This window comes from Canis lupus, chromosome 11, assembly GCF_048164855.1.
Source record: "Canis lupus baileyi chromosome 11, mCanLup2.hap1, whole genome shotgun sequence".
Lineage (NCBI taxonomy): Eukaryota > Metazoa > Chordata > Mammalia > Carnivora > Canidae > Canis > Canis lupus.
This window is the reverse complement of record NC_132848.1, coordinates 19,731,263-19,754,786: the sequence shown is the minus strand read 5'-3', so window position 1 is coordinate 19,754,786 and position 23,524 is coordinate 19,731,263. Positions and strand designations below refer to the sequence as shown.

The following is a 23,524-nucleotide window of genomic DNA, read 5'->3' as shown; positions in this document are numbered from 1 at the left end:
CCATCTATGTTGTTGCAAATGGCAAGATTTCCTTTTTTTTCTGATGGCTGAGTGATATTCCATTGTATATACAGACCCTATCTTTTTTTTAAGATTTTATTTATTTATTCATCAGAGACACAGAGAGAGGCAGAACACAGGCAGAGGGAGAAGCAGGCTCCATGTGGGGGAGCCCAGTGTGGTCCACAGATGCATGTGGACGGGATCCCAGGACTCCAGGATCATGCCCTGGGTCGAAGGCAGGCGCTCAACCACTGAGTCACCCAGGGGTCCTCTTGGACCATGTCTTCATTATCTGTTCATTTGTCAGAGGACATGTGAGGTCCTTACATAGTTTGGCTGTTGTGGACGTTGTTGCTATAAAGATAGGAAATACACGTATCCTTTGAATTAGTGTTTTTGTGTTCTTTGGGTAAATACCCAGTAGTGTGATTACTGGATCTCAGGGGTAGTTCTATTTCTAACTTTTTGAGGACCCTCCACACTGTCTTCCAGAGTGGCCGCACCAGCTTGCATTCCCACCAACAGTGTATGAGGGTTCCCCTTTCTCTGCATCCTCACCAACATCTGTTGTTTCCTGACTTGTTAATTTTAGCCATTCTGACAGGTGTGAGATGGTATCTCATTGTGGTTTTGATCTGTATTTCCCTTATGATGAGTGATGTTGAGTATCTTTTCATGTGTCACCTGGCCATTGGTAGGTCTTTGGGATAATGTTCATGTCTTCTGTCCCTTTTTTTTTAAGATTTTATTTATTTTTTCATAGAGATACACACACACAGAGAGAGAGAGAGAGGGGCAGAGACACAGGCAGAGGGAGAAGCAGGCTCCATGCAGGGAGCCCGACGTGGGACTCAATCCAGGGTCTCCAGGATCACACCCCAGGCTGCAAGCGGCACTAAACCACTAAGCCACCAGGGTTGCCCTTCTGTCCCTTTTTTTTTTTTTTTAATTTATTTATTCATGAGAGAGACAGAGAGAGAAGGGCAGAACCAGAGGCAGAGGGAGAAGCAGGCTCTATACAGGGGCCCGATGTGGGAGTCGATCCTGGGACACAGGGATCGCGCCCTGAGCCAAAGGCAGGCACACCCAACCGCTGAGCCACCTAGGCATTCCATCTTCTGTCCATTTTTAAGTTGGATTGTTTTTTGGGTGTTGTAGGAGTTTTTTTATATATTTTGGATACTAACTCTTTACTAGATGTTATTTTCAAATATCTTCTCCCATTTTGTAGGTTACCTTTTAGTTTTATTGGTTGTTTTCCTTCACTGTGCAGAAGCTTTTTATTTTAATGTTGTTTCAGTAGTTTATTTTTGCTTCCGTTTCCCTTGCCTTGAGACCTATCTAGAAAAATGTGGCTATGGCCAGTGTCAAAGAACTTACTGCCTGTGTCCTGTTCAAAGATTCTACGGTTTCAGGCCTCACATTTGAGTCTTTGATCCACCGTGAATTTACTTCTGTGTATGGTGTGAGAAAGAGGTATAGTTTCATTCTTTTACATGTGGCAATCCAGTATTCCCAAGACCACTTGTTGACAAGGAGACTGTTTCCCATTGGATATTCTTTTTTTTTTATTTTTTTGTCAAAGACTAACTGACCATATAATTGTGGGTCTATTTCTAGGTTTTTTATCTTATTCCCTTGCTCTGTGTGTCTAATTATGTGCCAGGACCATACTGTTCTAATTACTACCACTTTGTAATATAACTTGAAGTCTGGAATTGTGATGCCTACAGTTTGATTTTTCATTTTCAGGATTGCTTTGTTTTTTTTTTTAAAGATTTGTTTATTTAAAAAAATTATTTATTCATGAGAGAGGAGTCAGAGACACAGGCAGAGAGAGAAGTAGCCTCTGCCCCCACCCCACCCCCCGGCAGGGAGCCTGATGTGGGACCCGATCCCTGGAACTGGGATCACGCCTTGAGCCAAAGGCAGACACTCAATTGCTGAGCCACCCAGGCGTCCCTTCAGGATTGCTTTGGCTATTCAAGGTTTTTTGTGGTTCCATACAAATTTTAGGATTGTTCTAGCTCTGTAAAAAATGCTGTTGGTATTTTGATAGGGATTGCATTAAATGTGTAGATTGCTTTGGGTAGTATAGATGTATTAGCAATATGTTCTTCCAACTGATGAACATCTTTGCATCATCTTGAGTTTATTTCATCAGTGTTCTGTGGTTTTCAGAGTGCAGGTCTTTCACCTCTTTCATGAAATTTATTCCTTGGTATTTTACTGTTTTACAAGGTGCAATTGTAAGTGGGATTTTCTTAATTTCACTTTTTGCAGCTTCATTATTAGTGCATAGGAATGCAACATATTTCTGTAGATATTCTGTGATTGTACTACATTCATTTATCAGTTCTAGTAGTTTTTTGGTGGGGCCTTGACGGTTTTCCATATAGAGTATCTTGTTATATGCATATGGTGAGTTTTACTTCTTCCTTAGCAATTTGGATGCTTTTTATTTCTGTATGTTGTCGGATTGCTATGGCTAGGACTTCCAGTACTATGTCAAATAACAGTGGGAAGAGTGAACATCCTTATCTTGTTGGGAAATTAGAGATTTTTAAGGAAGATCACTATATGAAAGTGCTGTAGATGTTTTCCCCAAGGTGTGTTTTGACTTGGTTTTATAAAGTTTTGTTTGAGGCACCTGGGGGGCTCAGTTGATTAAGTGTCTGCTCTTGGCTTGGGTCCCAATTCCAGGCTCCTGGGAGTCTGCTTCTCCCTTTGCTTTCCGCCCCACCTGCTTGCTTCTGCTTGCATTTGTGTGCGCACACAGGCGCATGTGCATCCTCTCTCACTCAAATAAAATCTTTTAAAAAATAAAGTTTCATTTTAAATAGTTAAATGTGTCTATGTTTTTCACATGGCTTCTTGGCCTCTAAGAATCCATAGGCTTATTCCATTTACATGTATGCAGTCAAGCTTTCTTCTGAAAATTTATTGGCATTTAAATATTTAATTTGCCTGGAATTTATTTGCTATACAGACTGAAAAAGGGAACCAGACATTTCTTTCTCAGTAGCTAACCAGTCATCCCACTTGTTTTCCTTCTCATTAGGATTGTCCCTTTTATCATACACCAGAACCCCATGTGGATAGGGCCCCCTTGGTCCTGATGTGTATGTGTGGGTCCCTGTGGCCCTGACTCATCCATGGATGATAGGCAGGTTTTCCTCCTCGATGTGGATGGAATTCTCCCTCTCTGATTATTCTGGATGAACATTAGAGTCATTCTGTTGTTTCTCCTCCTCGGCTCAGAATCACTTTGGACAGCACTGAGTTTGTGGATCCAGTTTAGCTAAGTGAAATGTAGATCATATACAGACTTCTTCAGCTATGATTCATGCAATTACTTAAGCCTGCTTTTATGTTCTTTTTATATCCCAATAGCTTTATTTAGGTTCTGCTAATTTCTTGTTTATTTCCAAGAATTTTAATGTTTATATTCTATTTATCCATATAATTTTGCTTTGAATTTATATTTTTTGAGATTTATTTATTTATTTACTTATTTATTTATTTATTTTAGAGAGAATGAGAGCACAGGCAGGAGGGGCAGAGGGAGAGAAAGAATCTCAAGCAGACTCCATGCCCAGTGTAGAGCCTGATGCAGGGCTCAATCCTACGACCCAGAGATCAGCCCTGAGCTGAAACCAAGAGTTGGATGCTCAACCGACTGTGCCACCCAGGTGCCTCTATATTTTTAATTTTTTTCCTATGTAGGAAAGCTACTGGGTTCTGTTATGTAATTTGGAAGCTGGCAAACTTAACTGAGCCCAACTCCTTTTTAAAAATGGCTGAGATGAGGAGCACCTGGGTGGCACAGTCGCTTAAGCGTCTAACTCTTGATTTTGGCTCAGGTCATGATCTCAGGGTTGTAGGATCAGCCCCACATAAGGCTTCTTATCGGGTGTGAAGCCTACTTGAGATTCTCCTTTTCCCTGTCTTGTTCCAGCCCCACCCTGCACACACACATGTGTGCTCTCTCAAAAAAAAAAAAAAAAAAAAAAAAGGTTTGGGGCACCTGGTGGCTCAGTCAGTTAAGTGTCCAACTCTTGGTTTCAGCCCAGGTCATGATTTTAGAGTCATGGAGTCAAGCCCCGTGTTGAGCTCCATGCTCACCACAAAGTCTGCTTGAGATTCCTTCTCCCTCTCCCTCCTGCTCACTCTCTCTCTCTCTCCCAAATAAATACAATCTTGGGATGCCTGGGTGGCTCAGCAGTTGAGCATCTGTCTTAGGCTCAGGGTGTGACCCCCCCAGATCCTGGGATCAAGTCCCTCATCAGGCTCCTCAGGGGAAGGCTGCTTCTCCCTCTGCCTGTGTGTCTGCCTCTTTCCCTCTCTGTCTCTCACGAACAAATAAATAAAATATTTAAAAAATTTTTAATGTGGTTGAAATATACTGTATTAATTACTGTTGTAGTTAGTAAATGGTATCTTAATGTTAATTTTTCAAGTCTTAAAAATAACGTTTAAATATCAGATTTTATAAATTTCATCATTCAATATGATAGCAATGTGTGGCTATTTAAGTTTAAATTTATTAAAAGTAAATAAAATGTAAAATTCCTCCACTTCACTGACCACATTTCAAGTGCTAAATGCAGTGCTGGCTACCAGATTGGACAGCACAAACATAAAACCTTTCTGTCATTACAGAAAGTTCTAGTAGGTTGCTCTGGCCCATAGTGCTACCAAAAAAACCCTGCATACACTCCAGCTTTGCTTTATTTCCTCAAGCCCAGTGCTTTTCTTGGTTTCTATTCTTAGCTCTTCAGTAGATCCTGAATTACTTGAATAATATGCTTACACGCTTGCTTGATTTACCAACATTAGAGGTAGTATTTACTGATTTCATGAAAGATAGGTAATTTTTTTGCTTACTTTTTATGGGACTTAACTGTGGTAAAATACATATAACATGAAATTTACCATTTTAACCATTTTTAGGCGTACAATCCAGTGACATTAAGCATATTATAACATGATTGTGCACCCATTACCACTATTTTCACAACTTCATCATCATCCCTGAAATAATAGTTCACTATTCTACTTTGTCGCTATGAATTTGGCTGTTCTAGGTATCTCATATGCGTGGGATCATGTGACATTTGTCCTTTTGTGTTTGTATTGTTGGATTTAACAATATTTTCAAGGTTTATCCACTGGCTGAATAATACTGCATTGTGTGTATAGACTACAGTTTGTATACTTTTCTGCTAATGGACACTTGGAATGTTTCTATCTTTTGGTTATTGTGAATAATGCTGCTTTGAACAGGTGTCTTTGAGTCTATATTTTCTTTTGGGTACATACCTTGGAGTGAGATTACAGAGGTCATATAGTCATTCTATATTTAGCTCCTTTTTTAATTTTCTTTTTTATTTATTCAGAGAGAGAGAGAGGCAGAGACACAGGCGGAGGGAGAAGCAGGCACCATGCAGAGAGCCCGATGTGGGACTCGATCCCGGGTCTCCAGGATCATGCCCTGGGCTGCAGGCGGCGCTAAACCGCTGAGCCACCCGGGCTGCCCTATATTTAGCTCTTTGAGGAACCAGCAAACTTTTCCTTAGTAGCTGCACCGTTTTATGTTCCCTCCAGCAATACACAGGGTTCCAGTTTTTCTACATCTTCACCAACATTAGTTACTTTCCATTTGTTTGACGTTAGCCATCCTAGTGGCTATGAGGTGCTCTGTTACTGTGGCTTTGATTTCCCTTTCCCTAATAATCAGTGATATTGAACATCTTTTCATGTTTTCATTGGTCATTTATAGATCTTCTTTGGAGAAATGTCCATTTGAGTTCTTTGCCCATATTTTAATTATCTTATTTTCTTCTTCAGAAATTCTTTATATATAATGGATATTAATGTCTTCATCAGATCCATGGTTTACAGGATGCCTGGGTGGCTCAGTGGTTGAGCACCTGCCTTCGTCCCAGGGTGTGATTCTGGAGTCCCAGGACCGAAGCCATTGGGCTCCCTGCATGGAGCCTGCTTTTCCCTCTGCTTGTGTCTCTGCCCCTCTCTTTGTGTCTCTCATGAATAAATAAAATATTTTTAAAATTTAGAACCTCTGTGGATCAAAGGATACTATCAAGAAAAACTGAAAAGATAACCCACAGAATGAGAGGAATGTTTGTAAACCATGTATTTTTTTTTAATCGTATTTATTCATGAGAGAGACACAGAGAGAGGCAGAGACAACAGGGAGAGGGAGAAGCAGGCTCCATGCAGGGAACCCGATGTGGGGCTCAATCCTGGGACTCCAGGATCACGCCCTAAGCCAAAGACAGAAACTTAACCACTGAGCCACCCAGGCTTCCCAAAAGGTTCTAAATTTTGAAGTACAATTTATTTTTTTTAATTGCCTGTGCTTTTGATATCAATATAAAAATCATTGATTAAAAAAAAATCATTGATTAATCCAAATCATGAAGATTTTCACATCTGCTTACTTCTACAAGTTTTATAGTTTCAGCTCTTAAGTTTAAGCCTTTGATCCATTTTGCATTAATTTTTTTAGTATGGTGTTGAGTAAGGGTTTCCTTCATTCATTTGCGTGTTGATAGCCAGTTTTACCTTTTCACTTTTGAGTGGTCTTAGCCTCTTGTTGAAAAATCACTTGACCAGGGGTGCCTGGGTGGCTCAGTATATTAAGTGTCTGCCATCACAGGGTACTGGAATTGAGCCCCATGTCAGGCTCCCTGCTCAGTGAGGAGCCTTCTTTTCCCTCTCCTGCTTCCCCCTTGCTCTGTCAAATAAAATCTTAAAAAAAAATCACTTGACCATATTCTATTCCATCAGCCTTGTTTGTCTTTATGGCACTACCACACTCTTTTTTTTTTTTTTTTTTTAATGATAGTCACAGAGAGAGAGAGAGAGAGGCAGAGACACAGGCAGAGGGAGAAGCAGGCTCCATGCACCAGGAGCCCGATGTGGGATTCGATCCCGGGTCTCCAGGATCGCGCCCTGGGCCAAAGGCAGGCGCCAAACCACTGCGCCACCCAGGGATCCCAGTACCACACTCTTAATTACTGTAGCTTTACAGCACGTTTTGAAATGCTCTTTGTTCTTCCTTTTCTTTTTTTTTAATATTTTTTTAAATTTTTATTTATTTATGATAGTCACAGAGAGAGAGAGAGAGAGAGAGAGAGAGAGAGAGGCAGAGACACAGGCAGAGGGAGAAGCAGGCTCCATGCACCGGGAGCCCGACATGGGATTTGATCCCGGGTCTCTAGGATCACGCCCTGGGCCAAAGGCAGGAACCGCTGCGCCACCCAGGGATCCCCTGTTCTTCCTTTTCAAGATGATACTTGTGGTTCAGGGTCCTTTCAAGTGTCTTTGGGTGAATTTTAGGATGAGGTTTTTTCTATTTCTATTGAAAATGTCATTGAGATTTTGATAGGGATTGATTAAATCCCTATTGATTATGATAGGGATTACATTGAATCTGTAAATCACATCGAGTAATATCAATACACTAACATTAGATCTTCTGGTCCATGAATGCTTTGTATTTCCATTTATTTGTGTCTTTTTTAACTTTTTTCATCTACATTTTGTAGTTTTTAGTGTATGTCTTTTATCTCTTTGATTAACTTTATTCCTGTTTTTTTCTTTTTTGATGGTATTGTAAGTGAAACTGTTTTCTGAATTTACATTTTTTAATTTATTGCAGGTGCATATAGATGGAACTGATTTCTGTATATTGATTTTGTATGCTCCAAGTTTGCTGGATTTGTTTATTAGCTGTAACATTTTTTTTTAAGATTTATTTTTTATTTACTAATGATAGAGAGAGAGAGAGAGGCAGAGACACAGGCAGAGGAGAAGCAGGCTCCATGCTGGGAGCCCGACACGGGACCCGATCCCGGGACTCCAGGACCACGCCCCGGGCCAAAGGCAGGCGTGAAACCGCTGAGCCACCCAGGGATCCCCAACTGTAACATTTTTTTTAATGGAATATTAGGCGTTTCTACATATAAGATCATGCTATTACAAACAAAAATTTTTACTTTTCCTTCCCAGGTTGGATGACTTTTATTTCTTTTTCTTGCCCAGTTGCTCTAGCTAGGATCTCAGTGCTTTTGTTAAAGAGAAGTAGCAAAATCCTGCCCTAGTTCCTTATCCTAAGGGAAAAGCCTTCAATTTTTCCATCATTGAGTGTGATGTTAGCTGTGGGTTTTTCATTTGTGGGTTTTATCACATTGAAGAAGTCTCTCCTTCAATTCCTGGTTGGAGTATTCTCTCGTGAAGGGGGAGTCTTCTCAAATGCCTTCTCTACATCAGCTGAGATTTTTGTGTGTTTTTTTTCCTTTGTTCTACCAATGTGTGGTGTGTTATATTGATTGATTTTCATATGTTGGACCTGTGTTGCATTCTGGATAAACCAGCCTTGACTGTGGTGTATAACCCTTTTAATGCACTGCCATTACTCGGTTTGCTTATGTTTTGAGAATTTTTAATACATATATTCATAGGAGATACTGGTCTGTAGTTTGCTTCTCTTGTCCTTTTATTATGGTTTGAACAGTGGTCTGTCTTGCAGGTGGAAGCTGTCTCAGATAAATGGGAAGATGACAGTAAAACCCATGGTGGAGGGCTGTCTGACTCCAGCCCCCGGGTTCTGATTGGCTGCGTGACATCACTATTGGAAGGTGCTGGCTACATCAGTCAGACCACATACTTCTCTCTGCAGAGTGTCTGTGAAGGTACACTAGATGACTTTATATTTAGGATTAGGTTGTGTTTAATTTTTTTTTAATTTTATGAATTAGATTTGAGATGGTTACACACATTGAAAGGGTCAAATTTGCTTTGTTTGTTAAGAGGATTTCAGACTAGAATGCCTTTACCAGGTGTTGGCTCCAAGCAGATTAGGTGGTGTAGACTGCTGTAGTTTGTTTTGTGTCATTTGTTGAATGGAGTCATTAATTTTTGGGTAATTGTTACTTTCACTTAAGTACTGTTACTAATCTAAGTCAGCATTGTTAATAGACATACAAGGGGACTGTTGTTTACAGAACTTCAGATGTTTTAAAATAGGATTTGGGGGTAACTTTGTGCCTTCACACAAACATATATGTTTTTAATTGCATTTGTTTTTAGCTGTTACAAAATTTTGTTTTTATGCCTAAATAATTTGTTAATGCAATTGTGGAGTTAAACTCAACAACGTTCTTTTTTTTTTTAATTTTTTTTTAATTTATTTATGATAGTCACAGAGAGAGAGAGAGAGAGAGAGAGACAGAGACACAGGCAGAGGGAGAAGCAGGCTCCATGCACCGGGAGCCAATGTGGGATTCGATCCCGGGTCTCCAGGATCGCGCCCTGGGCCAAAGGCAGGCGCCAAACCGCTGCGCCACCCAGGGATCCCTCAACAACGTTCTTGAAAGAGAAAACACAATGTGGAAATAGATAAGAGTCCAAAAAGGCCAGGTAGTAAAGCTTGTGGACCATGTGCTGTCTCACAGCTCCTTAACCTCTGGGCTGGTAGGTAGCATGAAAGCAGCAGCCATAGGCACCACCGGAGCAGAAAGATGGGGCTGTGTTCCTGTCAGACTATACTTACAAAAATAGGTGGCAGGATGCCATTGTGAATCTCTGATCTGAATGAAGGTGAGAAGAGGAGGAATTGGACTAGATGTTTATTTACTTTAGGAAGAGTCAGAATGGGCGGTTTCTTTCCTGGCATTCATTAAGCAAATATTAGAAGGCGTTACTCCAGGCCTGGCACTGTTTTGTAGAATGTGCTGTGATAGGAGGCAGAGTAGACAGGACAGTTTTCTGCTCTGTAGTAACCACACAAGTGGTGTGTTAGAGTGTGAGGTGAACCAGCTTGGGATTCCTCTAGGACGCAGTAAGGCACAGCCTCCCTGAGTGCAGAGCTAAGGACTCTGAGGAGGGTCCAGGTGAAGCATGGGCTGTGTCCTAACCCTTGTGAGGTAATCTGGGTGTCTGGTTCAGTTGTGTACAGTGTACTTTCAGCATGGGAGGTGAGCAAGATGTGACTGTTTGAAGGAGGGGTGTCACTGGGGAGAAATGTGAACAGTGTGCAGGTGGGAGGAAAGTCCTCAGGATCACTGAGTCCCCTCAGTCTCCAACTGTAGAGGCAGTGGTGGCCATCAGCCCAGTTTTGTGGATGACACTTCAGATCTAGGCCCCCAAATAACACTCATGGGAATTCTCTTTTTTTTTAAAGTAAACTCTACCCCCAACGTGGGGTTCAAACTTACAACTTCAAGATCAGGAGTCACATGCTGTACCCACTGAGCCAGCCAGGTGCCCTACTTCCTACTCATAGGAAGTCTTATTGTCAGTAGCAGGGCCCAAGCCGTTTTACACATGAATATCCAGTGAGTCCTAAACCCGTTTGGCCAAGGCTGCTAAAATGGGCGTTTAGCCTAAAGCAGGCTCGCTTATGCTCTGCCCTGTGACATTTGAGGCTGGTCATTCAGTTGTGGTGACTGCCCTGAAAGTTGTGGGATGTATTCAGCAGCATCTTTGACCTCTGCCCACTAAATGCCGATTATTACAGCTAGAACATCTGCAGATGTGGCTTGGGTGATAAATGGCCCTGGGTATGAATCAGTGGCCTAAGGGTTGGGGTCTAAAATCCGCGTATGTAACGGACCTGCTTCTTCCCTCTTCATTTCCAGGGTAAGCAGTGGGTGGCCCTCTAGCATCTGCATATCCATGTCACCATCGCGGCCTGAGTTCCAGCCTGGGTCACAACTCAGGCTTTTTTTATTTTCAAATTAAATTGGTTCATGGACCCACTTGTGAGGTACAGAGCAGGTGCCCTGGATCCTTTCTGAGACCTTCCCTAGGCCCAAGAAGCTGGTGCCACACGTAGCACAGGGTGCTGTGCCCTGTGTCAGGGTGCTCCTCATTGACTAGTGTGCCAGTATCCCGGAGGTCCTCATGCTTTCTCTCTGAAAACCTCTACCCGGCAGCTGGCCCCCTCCTTCCTGGGTTGAAGCACAGCCCTCCAACACCCTCTCCCTTCATCAAGTTCTTCAGCTTTTTGGAACTGGACAGTCCGATGTCTTTCTACATCTGCCCTACTCTCCCCCAAACCTGCCCAATATTGCACCCCCAGCCTTGCTCTCTAGCTGCTGGTTGGGATTAGCCTGTGGGACAGCACCCGCCAGTTGTCAGAAGAGAGGGGACGGAGGTTAGGATCACACCCCACCTCATGTCCTGACAGTGGCTGCACTCCTCTCCATGGCAGAGCCATGGCCAGGGTGACCACATAAGTTAGTGTCAGGGCTGGTGCACATGGAGAAGTGGGAGGAGGTGTTAAAATTAATTAAAATTAAATATTCTTGAAATAGTTACACGTCAGTTAGCAGATTGATTTTACTATATTGATGGATCTTTAAAGTAGCATTTTTCAGAAACTTTGCAAAAAAAAACCTTTTTTTTTTAAAGAAATAGGACTTATGGGCAGCCGGGGTGGCTCAGCGGTTTAGCGCCACCTTCAGCCCAGGGCCTGATCCTGGACTCCCAGAATCGAGTCCCCCATCCGGCTCCCTGTGTGGAGCCTGCTTCTCCCTCTGCCTGTGTCTCTGCCTATGTGTGTGTGTGTGTGTCTCTCTCGTGAATAAATAAATAAAATATTTTAAAAAAAGAAATAGGACTTGGGCTTAATAAAACAACTTAATATTTATTATTCCATTATTATATTCTTGACACATACTTTGAATTTTTTCAGAATTTCTAACACCATGTCACTGGTATTCTAAAAAACATTGGGGTGCATGGGTGGCTCGGTTAAGCATCTGACTCTTGATTTTGGCTCAGATTATGATCTCAGAGTTGTGAGATCAAGCCTTATATCAGGCACCTTGCTCAGCTCAGCAAAGAAGTCTGGTTGAGAGTCTCTCCCTCCCTTGCCCTCTGCCCCCACATCCCATCTGTGTGCAAGCTCTCTTGTGTGTGCTTTTAAACCAATAAATAGAATCCTAATATTTGAAAAACAATAGTAAATAAGTTACTGTTTACTAATGTTTAATAACGCTTAAAACACCTATTTTAGTATCTTAATTTTGTTTTTTTATATAGTGGCTTAGAATCTTCAAAGCTGCATTTCATGGTTGATAAACTTGAAACTGAAACCTTTGGCTCTCCCTGTAGGCTGTAACATTTTTAATTGAGGGACTGTTAGTAAGCTCAGAACAAATTCTGCTAAATTCTTAAGTCCAGGTTTTTTTCTATTGAGATGTGTCAGGCCAAATGTTTTTATAGGTACTGTCTTTGCCTCTGAGACAAAGGTGATCAAATGTTATAAACTAAAACTTGTCAAATAGTTGTGTCTCTGATTTTTTTTTGAATGTTACATTAAACTCAGATGCCGGGCAGCCTGGGTGGCTCAGCAGTTTAAGCACCACCTGCCTTCAGTCCAGGGTGTGATCCTGGAGTCCCAGGATCGAGTCCCACGTCAGACTCCCTCCATGGAACCTGCTTCTCCCTCTGCCTGTGTCTTTGCCTCTCTCTCTGTATGTGTCTATCATGAATAAATAAATAAAATCTTTAAAAAATAAATAAATAAACTAGGATGCTATAAATTTATAGGTCATATCAATTTCAATCATTCCATTACAAAATATCCATTTACCTAATTAAAAGTAAAGGGCTTTGTTGGAAGACTTGATGCAAATTGGGTTAGTGTGGAGTCCAATAGTAGGGCTTCAGCTTTATGCTTTGTGCATCATGCAGGCTCCTGGGGCCTCATGGCTTCATTTCCTCTGTTGCTTTGGTGGAAATCAGTGTCACTGTCTTCTATTTACAAGCTGTATTTTCAATAACTGTGATTTAATTATTTTTTAAGATTTTATTTATTTATTTGAGAGAGCATGTGCCTGAGAGAAAGCCCAAGCTGGGGAGGGGGGGCAGAGGGAGAAGCAGTCTCCCCATTGAGCAGGGAGCCCCATGGGGCTTGATTTCAGGACCCTGGGATCATGACCTGAGCCCAAGGCAGACGCTCAACCCACTGAGCCCCTGATCCCATGATTTTGATGGGCAAAAAAAATAAAACTGTTATTTGAATTTGCTTCACTGTTTTCTCTTTGAAGTAACTTTATACAACTAATACTTTATTTCATTTGCCACATGTATCTGAAGAGATATGGAATAAAAAATTAACAGAATTATGTTAAACAGTTATTTGATAACTGAAGTCATGGTTTATAAAACAACATACAAACGTGTCCTGCAACCTATAAAATTGTGCTTCTGAGCGTTGTCTTAAAATACCACTTGACCTGGAAGTTGATGCTCCAACAGGTTTGTCTCTTCTGGTTTCATACCATCAGTGGTACCACTGTGGCCCTTGTGCTGATCAGCAGGTGTTTGCACTCATAGATATTTATCACCAGCTTTCTTGAGCAACAAACTAAGTTTTAAATTGTGCACTTTGGGTTTTTATTTATGTATTTTTTTAATTTTTATTTATGATAGTCACAGAGAGAGAGAGAGAGAGAGAGGCAGAGACACAGGCAGAGGGAGAAGCATGGCTCCTTGCACTGGGAGTCCGACCTGGGATTCGATCCCGGGTCTCCAGGATCGCGCCCTGGGCCAAAGGCAGGTGCTAAACGCTGCACCACCCAGGGATCCCTATTTATGTATTTTTTTTATTTTTTAGAGAACACGTGTGTGAGGTGGGGAGGGATAGAGGGAGAGAGAGAATTCCAAGCAGGTTTCATGCCCAGCACAGAACCCCACACGGGGCTGGATCCCAGGACCCTGAGATCATCAGCTGAGCCACCCAGGCATCCCTGTACTTTTGTGTTTTGGACTAATGGCTGCAAACTAACACAAAGGTTGTTAACAAGTTGTAGCTTTACACCTTGCATCATAGCACACCTGTGCAGACTACTCTCTGTGTTTTACCTCAGGACTGTTAAGCCACTTATGTCATGGAACCTCCAGTGGCCCAACATTCCCACCCATCCCGCCAGTGGCAGCCCAGCAGCACCTTGCATCCTGCGGGCCACAGCACAGCTATGTGGCACACCCAGGGTCTGGCAGGGGGTCTGAGCTGGGATAGACCTCCCAACTCTGAAGTCTTGAGTACGCTGCCTTGTGTCCGCAAGTCCCCCGTTGTGTACCTGTAGGGAGAGGCACTCACACTGTTTCTGGAAACAGTTGACAGGAAGGAGTTGGCAGCCATGATTTAGAGAGACTGCCCACCACGAATGTGCCACACTCCCTAGAGGCTGGTGTCAGAGATTGGCTGTTCAGCTTATTGTGTTGCAATTGTTAATAATAGTTATGAGAAACATGGAGAGTATTTGAAACCAGATGGGATCCCAAAACTGTAGAAACCCAGTGTGTGACCATGATGGCCACCATCCTTCCTAGGTTCCCTGCCCTTGTAGGTGGGAGAGGATGAGGTCATTGAAAGGTTGGTCTTTAACATCCTCTGCTCGTTCAACTGAGGCAACCTAGAAGAGAGCTGAGATTGGAAAACTGGTTTCTTAGGTAGGACAGAAATGACGTCAGCTATCATAACTTCAGAATGAATTGTACACTTTGGTATAACCAACATTACCAAGTAAGCACCATGGTTTCCTTGCTTGGAGGTTTCAAGCCCTGCAAGGGAGACTGGGTGGAGGCAGAATACTGGATCCGGCCAGGCACATGGAGCAGCGAGGCCATCTCAGTGAAGCCGCTGAGGTACAAGCACGTGGACAGGGTAGGTGCTGGCCCTCGCTTGTCCTGGTTTTCCTGTGTTTTCACAGCTGAGGCTTCTCCTGGGGGTGCATTGGGAAGTCAAGCTAAATAAGGCTCAGTCTTGGCCAAAAGACCTTGTTTCCTTGCTGAGAATGCTGGTTTCCTTAAGGAGATAAATGGAGATCGCCTGGCATGCTCATACAATGGAACTCTAGGTTCTGTAGTTGACACAGAATGAGAAGACATTTTACTTGCTGGGAACGAGTGGAATGGGTGTAAGATGAGAGCTTGCCCATAAAGGCAGGCATGCTTTGTGTTGGAGACTGGAACGAGGGGGCATTGAGTTTGCACAGGGTGGAGGTGGAAATGCGTGCTGGGATGGAGACTCAGGAAGTGAGCACTGGCCACCTGACACTCTCACTCCCCTACTTCAGCCTTGGCTCTGGGGTCCTTTCCTTCCAATGGTCACAAAATCTTCAGGGTGCCCAATCCCCCAGAGGTTGGACTTTGTCTGCAGTGGAGCCTGTGTGAGGTGTGTGTTTCTGGTTCCGGACCAACCCGAGTTGGGCTGATTAGGAGAGGCGGGCCTCCGGAGTAGCACATGTGGACACAGTTGTCAATTACTGTGCTTGCAGGTCTGCATTTCTAGCCTCTGCGGGAGAAATGGGGTGATAGATGACAGCATCTTTTTCACCTTGGACTCTGTGAAACTTGCTGAAGGATACGTGCCTCGAAGACATGACATAGTCAATGCTGTGGTGGTGGAGAGCAGCCAGTCATGCTACATCTGGAGAGCCCTGTGCATCACCCCGGTGAAAAAACGGTAATGAGGAAACAGCCACCTTCTCTGGGAAGAGAGAGGCCCAATTTAAGTGTATTTTAAGAGTTGCTTTAACAAGCTCAAATAATAGCCTGTCAAAATCCTTAGCTGGGGCAGTTAAAGGGAAAGTATCTTCTGGAAGGTTTTTGGTTGTCTCTGTAGTTGATTGAAATTTTAATGGTTCCTTCTTAATTCTTAATCTTATATTGGAAATTTTCACATTTGGTGGGTTTTTATAGCTTTTATTCTTTCACATGTGGCTACTTTATAGAAGTTGTTGGACACAGTAGGTTCTTAATTTTTTTTAAGATTTATTTATTTTAGTGGAGGAGGGGCAAAGGGAATGAGAGAATCTTCAGCAGACTCCACACAAAGTGAGGAGCCCAACACAGGACTTGACCCCATGACCCTGAGACTATGACCCAAGCAGCAATCAGTAGTTGGACACTTAACCAATGGAGCCACCAGGAGCCCCTTAGAATTACTGAGTGTCATATCTGGGCTCTTCACTCTGAGCCCCAGCAACCTTCCAGCTTGTCCACACATGTTTATAAAGCAGCATGGGGCCTTCTTGAGCTTTCAGTGCAAATGGCAGCCCTGCCCTGCCCCTTGTGCCCTTCCTTTGCCTGGTTTTCCTCCTTAGCACTTAACCTCCAGTGAATTTACTGGATGTTTTCCTTAGTTATTCTGTTTATCATCAGAATGCAAGTTCTGTGCAAGAAGGTGTTTGTGTCCTGTTTCCTGCAACACACTGAGCACCTGCGCCGCTGTCCTCGGCACAAATGTGGGTCTTCCAGGAGCAGCACAGTGGGGAGTGCCACTGATTTACAGACAGACTCAGTAGGACAGACCACTTGGCTCAAGGCTGTGGAGCTGTGTGGGATGGGGAGACTTGCCCCTATCCCACCATCCAATAGATGCTGTCATCCTTGGCCACTTAGCGCCCAGTGCCCCTGCCCCACAGGACCCTGCTTTGCCCGGAATGACTCTGGCCCATCTGTGGGGCAATGAAACCAGATACACAGCCCTTACCTCCTCTCACCACCCACAACAGCCTGGCAGGCACAGGAGGTTGGATTTTCGCTCCATCTGATGGACTGAGTAGTGTGAGCATATGAGATGTGGCAGGAACTCACTGCCCAGTGTGTGTACCACAGGAGTAGAGCGGCTCCTCCCTGTGTCTGCATTACGCTCTTGGACTCCCCACTAGTTCTGTCATCTTCCTGGTAGTAAGCAGCCAAAAGCCCTGGGGCAGAAGCTGGGAGGCCTGCTCCCCACATTAGACATCACGGTCCCCTGGAGCTACATGTACAGTGTAAGGAAACACCTGTGCCATGAAAACATGTGCTTCCCTGACTCTTCATTTAAGCCCAGAAATGCTTGAAAATGACACTGCAGTTACCTGGGCTCCTGACTGCCATGGGCCCAGGAGGATGGTGGCCAGTCCTGCCCCTCGCCGACTGTCACAGGGAAAATAGTTGCCATCTCAGGGTCCAAATGTATTCCTTGGAATGACTTAGCATTTGTATCCAGTTTTAGATCCTTATTGTTCAGTCTGATGTGGGTTTTTTAAGCACTTTCTTTTTTTCAAAGATTTTGTTTATTCATGAGAGAGACAAGCAGAGATACAGGCAGAGGGAGAAGCAGGCTCCCTGCAGGGAGCCCGCTGCAGGACTCAATCCCGGGATCCCAGGATCATGCCCTGGGCCAAAGACAGATGCTCAAGCACTGAGCCACCCAGGAGTCCCTTAAGCACTTTTTAACATGCTCTATGGTTTTTGTATTTATGTTTTCGAGAGGAGTGGTAGCTCAGGGTAGGTGTGGACTAGTATCTGTTGAATGGAATGGGTGGGGCATGACCGCGCCCCCCCCCCCCCCCCCCCCCCGCATGTAAGACAGTGCTGTCATTTTATTGTTTCTGTTCTGCAGCCGAGCTCCCCTCCGTACACGTTAAGGAAATAACCAGCGGGAGGCCGGTCTCTGCACGCTGGAGGCAAGGCCAGGGCGCCCATCACTCGTACACGTGTCCCGGGCAGAAGCTAAAGCATGGCAGTGCCGGAGACGCTCTGTGCGGCCTCCTACCAGGGGCGGGGTGGTCAGGTGCTGGGGAGCCTCAGGTGGCCCCTGCGCAGCTGTAAGTCTGGGGGAGTGCTCGTTCTCCTTGGGGAGGAGATACTCTGATCCCTGCACATTGCCTGAGGCTTCTCTGAATGCCTCTAGTAGTCATCTCTGCAGGCCAGGGAGGTACTGGGGGTGAGCCAGCCCCAAATCCTGTGAATTTGTAATCTCCTAGTCAGAGTGGGGCCTTAGAGGGTGAGTAGTGGATGAGGGCAATGTGTGGGTCCCCGGAACTCCCAGGCAGTGAAGCAGTCAGCTCCCATTTCCTGAATTTATAATGGAATGAACGTCCTACCCTTCAGCAGAAGCCCGGTGTGCCAAGCACTGTAGCAGCCCCAGAAGTGCTGCCTTGGACAAAGAAGAGCCATGTATCTGCCCTGAAGAGTTTAAGGGCTGTCACTCGCTATGGCTTCCTGACCCCGAGGGGAGGCTGCTGGTGGAGGCCTGGGGGCAGCGGGGCTCTGTGTGAGTGTCTCCAGGAGCTGGTTGGGACTCTGCAGCATTAGTCCCGTGCATACGCTCCCCGCAGACCCGCTGCCTAGTTGAATGTCCGGAAGAGCACCAGTTCATGAGTGTGAGGCGGGACGTCCACTCTCCTCCAGATGCAGCTCCTCCTGCCCCAAGTCTTCCCCATCCCCATTCCCTGGGTGGCTTGAGCCAGAAACCTCCATGGCCTCTCTGGTCTGGGGTAGGGGTGAGGGCAGAGGCGAGACTGTAAGAGCTGTGGGAGCTACGGGAAGAGGGGTCGGCAACTGTTGTCAGCCCACGTGGACTGGATGAGAGGAGAGAGGAAGGATCAGGGGTGACACAGAGTGGAAGGCGCGTGGTCAGGAAGGGTGTGAGGGGCAGGAGCTGGCTGAGGAGGGTCCCGGCATGCTACAGGATGTCACTGAGTTTGTGGACAGGGCCCCATCTTTTGAAGGGAGCTGCAGTCTGGGAGGGGAGTGCCTCCAGGTTTCCAGTCTAGAGGAGCACTGTGGGCGCGCAGGGAGGAGGACATGGTTTGGCTTCCCAGCGGTGTCCGCGGACTGAGGGGAGCCACAGGGTCTGTGGAGGGAGAGTAAAGAAGCAGTGGTGCCTTCCCTCACCCCTGCTGGCAGCCTGCAGAGGAGAGGACTGAATACTCCGTTCCCACAGTCAGGGACTCCTTCAAGATGTCACCGTGGTGACATCGCTTCCTTTTTTCTAGATCTTGTAGAATTTGTCATTTTCTTCCTCAAGATATTTTGCTGTCCTTCTCAGAGATTCTCAGTGCTGTGGGAGCTCTGTGTGGGTCTGTGGCCTGTCCCTGGGGGACGGACAGCAGGTTTGTCCTCTAACGGTGGACCCTGGGTAGGTCGATGCGTGCGGGTGGTGGCGCTGTGGGGTGCCTGCCACAGTGATGGTGCTGTCTCTGTGGGTGCTCTCCCCAGGGACCCTGCTGCCTTTGAAGAGACTACCGATGAGTCCTATGGAGCCCTTTTACTGAAAAACAAAGGTGATATTGAAGTCACGAGGATGACAAATTTTGGAACGTTAAAGGAAGGAGGAAGTAAAAATATGGTGATCTGGATAGAGTAAGTTTGTTGCTTATATAAAATTATGTCAGTAGGTTTTATTTTTTTAAGATTTTTTTAAATTTACTTATTTATGATAGTCACAGAGAGAGAGAGAGAGAGAGGCAGAGACACAGGCAGAGGGAGAAGCAGGCTCCATGCACCGGGAGCCCGATGTGGGATTCGATCCCAGGTCTCCAGGATCGCGCCCTGGGCCAAAGGCAGGCGCCAAACCGCTGCGCCACCCAGGGATCCCTAAGATTTTATTTATTCGTGAGAGACACACAGAGAGAGAGGCAGAGACACAGGCAGAGGGAGAAGCAGGCTCCATGCAGGAAGCCTCATGTGGGACTCGATCCCAGGACCCTAGGGTCACGGCCTGAGCTGAAGATAGACACTCAACCACTGAGCCACCCAGGTGTCCTTGTCAATGGGTTTTAAATTACAATTTAAGAAGTTGAAAAAACAAAAAAAAGAAAAAGATTTTTGTAGAACCAACTTTAATTTTTTCCTTTATGAAGATCTTTTAGTTTTTCACCCTGAAATAGCCTCTTTACTTATATTCTTAAAGGTGTTTGTAATTGTTTTTCATTCAAAAGATTGAATTCTGTATTTTACAGTAGCCAATTATTTCAGCTTCAGGGATCTTGTCTGTATTCATGGCTGATTTTCTTTTTCCAGGAATAAAGGAGATACTCCTCAAAAGTTAGTCAGCTGTAAACTGGCTGGCTGGGATAAAGCTAAACAATTCAGATTCCAAATGCTGGATAAAACTCAGATGTGGCCAGTAGGGTCTCCTGTTCCTGAGAAGGAGAACAAGAATTTTTCATATGAAACTGCTAACTCACTAGAGAGCTACCAAGAAAACCCAGCCTGTCAGGCATCAGAGAAGGAAGTCTGTCCAGGTAGACATTCCTCCTGTTACTGTCTTGGGTCCACCGGCGAGAGCCCTGCAGGGTCTGCGTGACAGGGAGGCTGCTGCTGTCCCCGGGGCTTGGGCCTGGGGGCCGAGTGGCTGGCGTGCTCCAGCTGGTACAGCAGTGTGTGCTCCCAGCTGTTTTGGTTCTGGGCTCTTGTCTGATGTTTTGGGAATGAGGAGAGGGATAAAAACAGCTTGACAGATACCCAAAAGTGCTTCAGATGTGCTTCTTCCTGTGAGCGGTTCTGAACTCGGGAAGGGCCGCCCACTGTCCACTGATGTTTTTGTCACCTACTGTCCTGTACTTTGTGTGCACATGCACTGTCACTGGCTTGCCACCGCTGTTGGAGACCGCTCAGCTTCTGATCTGATACTGGATTTGAATTCCTCCTCCCAGATGACCGTGCCTGTGAAGAAGGTGGGGACGGAGAAGAGAGGAAGCCCTGGAAGCAGGTGACAGAGCTGGAGCCCGGAGGGCTCATCCCTCCAGGTGGAAGAGCCCCGATTGTGGTTGTGTGTGATGCAAAGTACGTGCCTGGAGGGCTTGGAGTGAGTTTCTTTTGGAGACATTCATATGTTTGGATTTTAAGGTTTCATGGGCGATACTTCTAGGCTGGAGGTTATAAAAGTATTCATAACTATTCAGATGAGACAAAGCACAAGGAAAAGCACTGATGGAGAAAATGGCTTGAGTGAGTTTACCATCCAAGGCATTGCCTCCCCAAGCCTGACAAGCTGCCCCACCCGATCACCCCGGCTTCTGAGCCTCAAGCCTGCTGGGCTCAGCTCAGTCTGCCATCAGCCCCTCAGCAACTGCTCCTCGCCTTCCCTCCTGCTCCCTCAGCTGAGGCCTTCCTGCCCTTCCGTCTCCATCTGGGCAGCAGGCCCGGGTACAGGCTCCAGGGGGCAGGAGGCTGGGGCCTCCCTTCCTGGGCAGACTGTGTGGAGCTGGCCAGGAGCCCTCACAGTCCTCCTCCTCCCCTGCCTCCTGCCTTGAATCCTAAGCTCCCCAGCCCTGCCTGCTGGGCCTGCCTCTGGGGCATCTGGGCTGCAGGACTCTTCCTTTCTCAGCAGCCCTCTACAGTTGCTAATTCCATTTATTTTTAAATGTGTCTGATTAAACCACCACCTTGCTTCAGGCCCTCGGTCCTCACAGCACAGTGACCTTTCCTTCAGTCAGAGCATGTGGTGCCAGCACTTTAAACGTGACGGTACAGAACACAGTGTAGCGCATCCAAGAGAGCCTGCGTAGAGCAGCAGCAGGAAACTGGGCAGAAAGCAAAGTAAAAGCAGGATATTTTTGGTAACATTACACAATTCTCATTTAAACTTAAGAACTGACGGTGTCTTTCCTATTGTTCTTAAGTTGGAGAATCACAGAATAGTTTAAGTGGCTGATTTATTTTTATCATGGGAAAACATTCTTATTTTAGAAAGCTGAAATTTTCTCCTCTGAAGAAAATTATTGAAAACTAAGGGTGACTGTGGTTTTGTAACTGACTTTCCATACGTGTACAGAGGGGAATTCCATCGGATCTGCTTGTCTTATTTATGACTAAAATCAAACTGCTTTTTGTTTTTTCCAGGAATTCTGGCCGCTGCAAGGAGCTTCTCCTGATCTGCTTCTCCAGTTTCATAATTGGGCGGTTCCTTGAAGTCAATGTCATAAGTGGGGAGGAGTTGCTAATAGCCGTCCGAGAACCATTTTCTTGGAAAAAGTCTAAAAGTTCCCCCACAGTAACATCCACAAAAACTACAGTTGTTGTGACCACACAGAAGAGGTACTTTAAGCAGAAAACATGAATCCAAATGTGTGCTCGTGGTGTGAGAGATGAGTAGGCCACGTGGTTGTTGAAGAGAGGCAGGCAGCCTGGGATAAAGCTGGGGGGCAGCTGCGTCAGGCACCTCCGTCATCGAACTTGCAGGGAGGAGTTTTCATGAAACTCTTTCTGTCCCTGAGGAGGGCCCCACTGTGTGAGGACAGAGCAGTAGCCACGGCCCCCTGGGCCACCAGTGTGCCCCAGCTGCTCCTGCCTCATCTCGTGTTTCCCAGCAGCCCAGCCCATCTACCCAGACATCCTGCATCCCACACGGGCACCCAGAGGAACCAGTCAGCAAGAGGTCCACAAAATGTGACTGGTCGGGGACTGGGGTGGTAGCCTCAAGCAAGTGCTACAGGTCCACATGCTCTGTAGCTGCTAAACTGAAAAATCTCTGAAATCAGAATTTTTGCAGTTCGGTGCTGGAAAAATCTGAGCTATAGGGAAGAATCTGAGCTATAAGGATATTTCCTGATTTTGTGATGTGAAAGCTCACTCACAGTTGTAGGAACTGACAGGTTTAATGTGAGTACTGCCCAGAATCCACTGGAAGATAGATACTTCTCTTCTAATATTGGAAAATCTTGAATTTCAAATCACATTTCTGCCCAGTAATAACTTAAGGCATTACGGATTTCTACTAATTTGCAGGCTAAAGAAAAATTCTGTTAGCAAAGTATGAAGTGGTTGGCTTTGGAGTCAGGCCATTGTTTGAATCCAGCACTACTACCAGGCGCTGTGTGACCTTGGGCCAGTTTCGTAGCCTCATGGAATCCTGGTCTTGTTTGTAAAATGATAGTGTCCCTCACATGGTTACAAGCATTAGATGAGGTAACATATGTAAAACGTCCAGTTTTTTCTACAGAGTGATCAGTAGTTACCAGTAAGTTGTGAGAACCATCCATCATGGAAAGGATATGCCCTTGGGGATGGAGCCTAGGCCGGGGCAACGAGCGTTACTGGGGCCTGCAGGCAGCGGAATGTCCTAAATGATTGCATTTTAACTATAGGAGCTTTACGGAGCCCAGGTTGTCAGGTGGTGGTATAGCAAGCAGCTTGCTAGTTGGCATTTGACTGAACTAGAGAGGGAACTAGACCAACAGCCCCCTGCTCAGCTGTCACGGGTCACTGTGTGGAAGAGTCTCTAAAGCAGGAGGTAGGGTCTCCTGTTGTCACGTTAGGGACCTGGAACTGCTGCCACCTGCCCCTGCTCCCTGCCCAGAACAGCGCTGTGTGTTTGCTAACCAGTCTCTGGAGGCTCTCTCTGTGCTGGACCTTTTCCGCAGAGTCTCCAGCTACCCTGGGCTACAGACAGACCATGTGGTAAGACTATTGAGGCCTTTTACCTAAATATGTATGTAGTGATGGTCCCATCCCGTTTGTCGTGTTCATACTGGTAATTAACACTTTGCTGTCACTCACGGAATGCCTCTCCACATGTACTTCACACATGTCCTTTGGTGGAAACCCTCACTGCAAACCCGTGTCTCAGGTGCGAGGTGCTGCTAGTAGTAGTAGTGGCTCTGGGGCTTCGGGGGTGTTTCTGCCACAGTACCTCTGAGCAGCCTTCCTGTCCAGAGCTGAGCCACTGGGATATCCAAGTGAGGTGCCTGGAGGAAGGGGC

At 45.5% G+C, this 23,524-nt stretch overlaps 1 protein-coding gene across 8 annotated transcripts in view; it reads left to right on the top strand.

The window, feature by feature from the left end:
• MOV10L1 (Mov10 like RNA helicase 1) overlaps positions 1-23,524 on the top strand; it is a 72,689-nt gene that overhangs the window by 4,136 nt on the left and 45,029 nt on the right. For 6 of the 8 annotated variants that reach the window (XM_072843460.1, XM_072843463.1, XM_072843459.1 and 3 more), the window contains exons 3-9: positions 8,561-8,723; positions 14,598-14,710; positions 15,324-15,511; positions 19,039-19,182; positions 19,843-20,066; positions 20,478-20,607; positions 21,667-21,861. In XM_072843460.1, the coding sequence (XP_072699561.1) occupies positions 8,561-8,723; positions 14,598-14,710; positions 15,324-15,511; positions 19,039-19,182; positions 19,843-20,066; positions 20,478-20,607; positions 21,667-21,861 (1,157 nt within the window). The remainder of the gene's footprint in view (positions 1-8,560; positions 8,724-14,597; positions 14,711-15,323; positions 15,512-19,038; positions 19,183-19,842; positions 20,067-20,477; positions 20,608-21,666; positions 21,862-23,524) is intronic. The other 2 variants (XM_072843458.1, XM_072843461.1) reach the window with 2 other exon arrangements.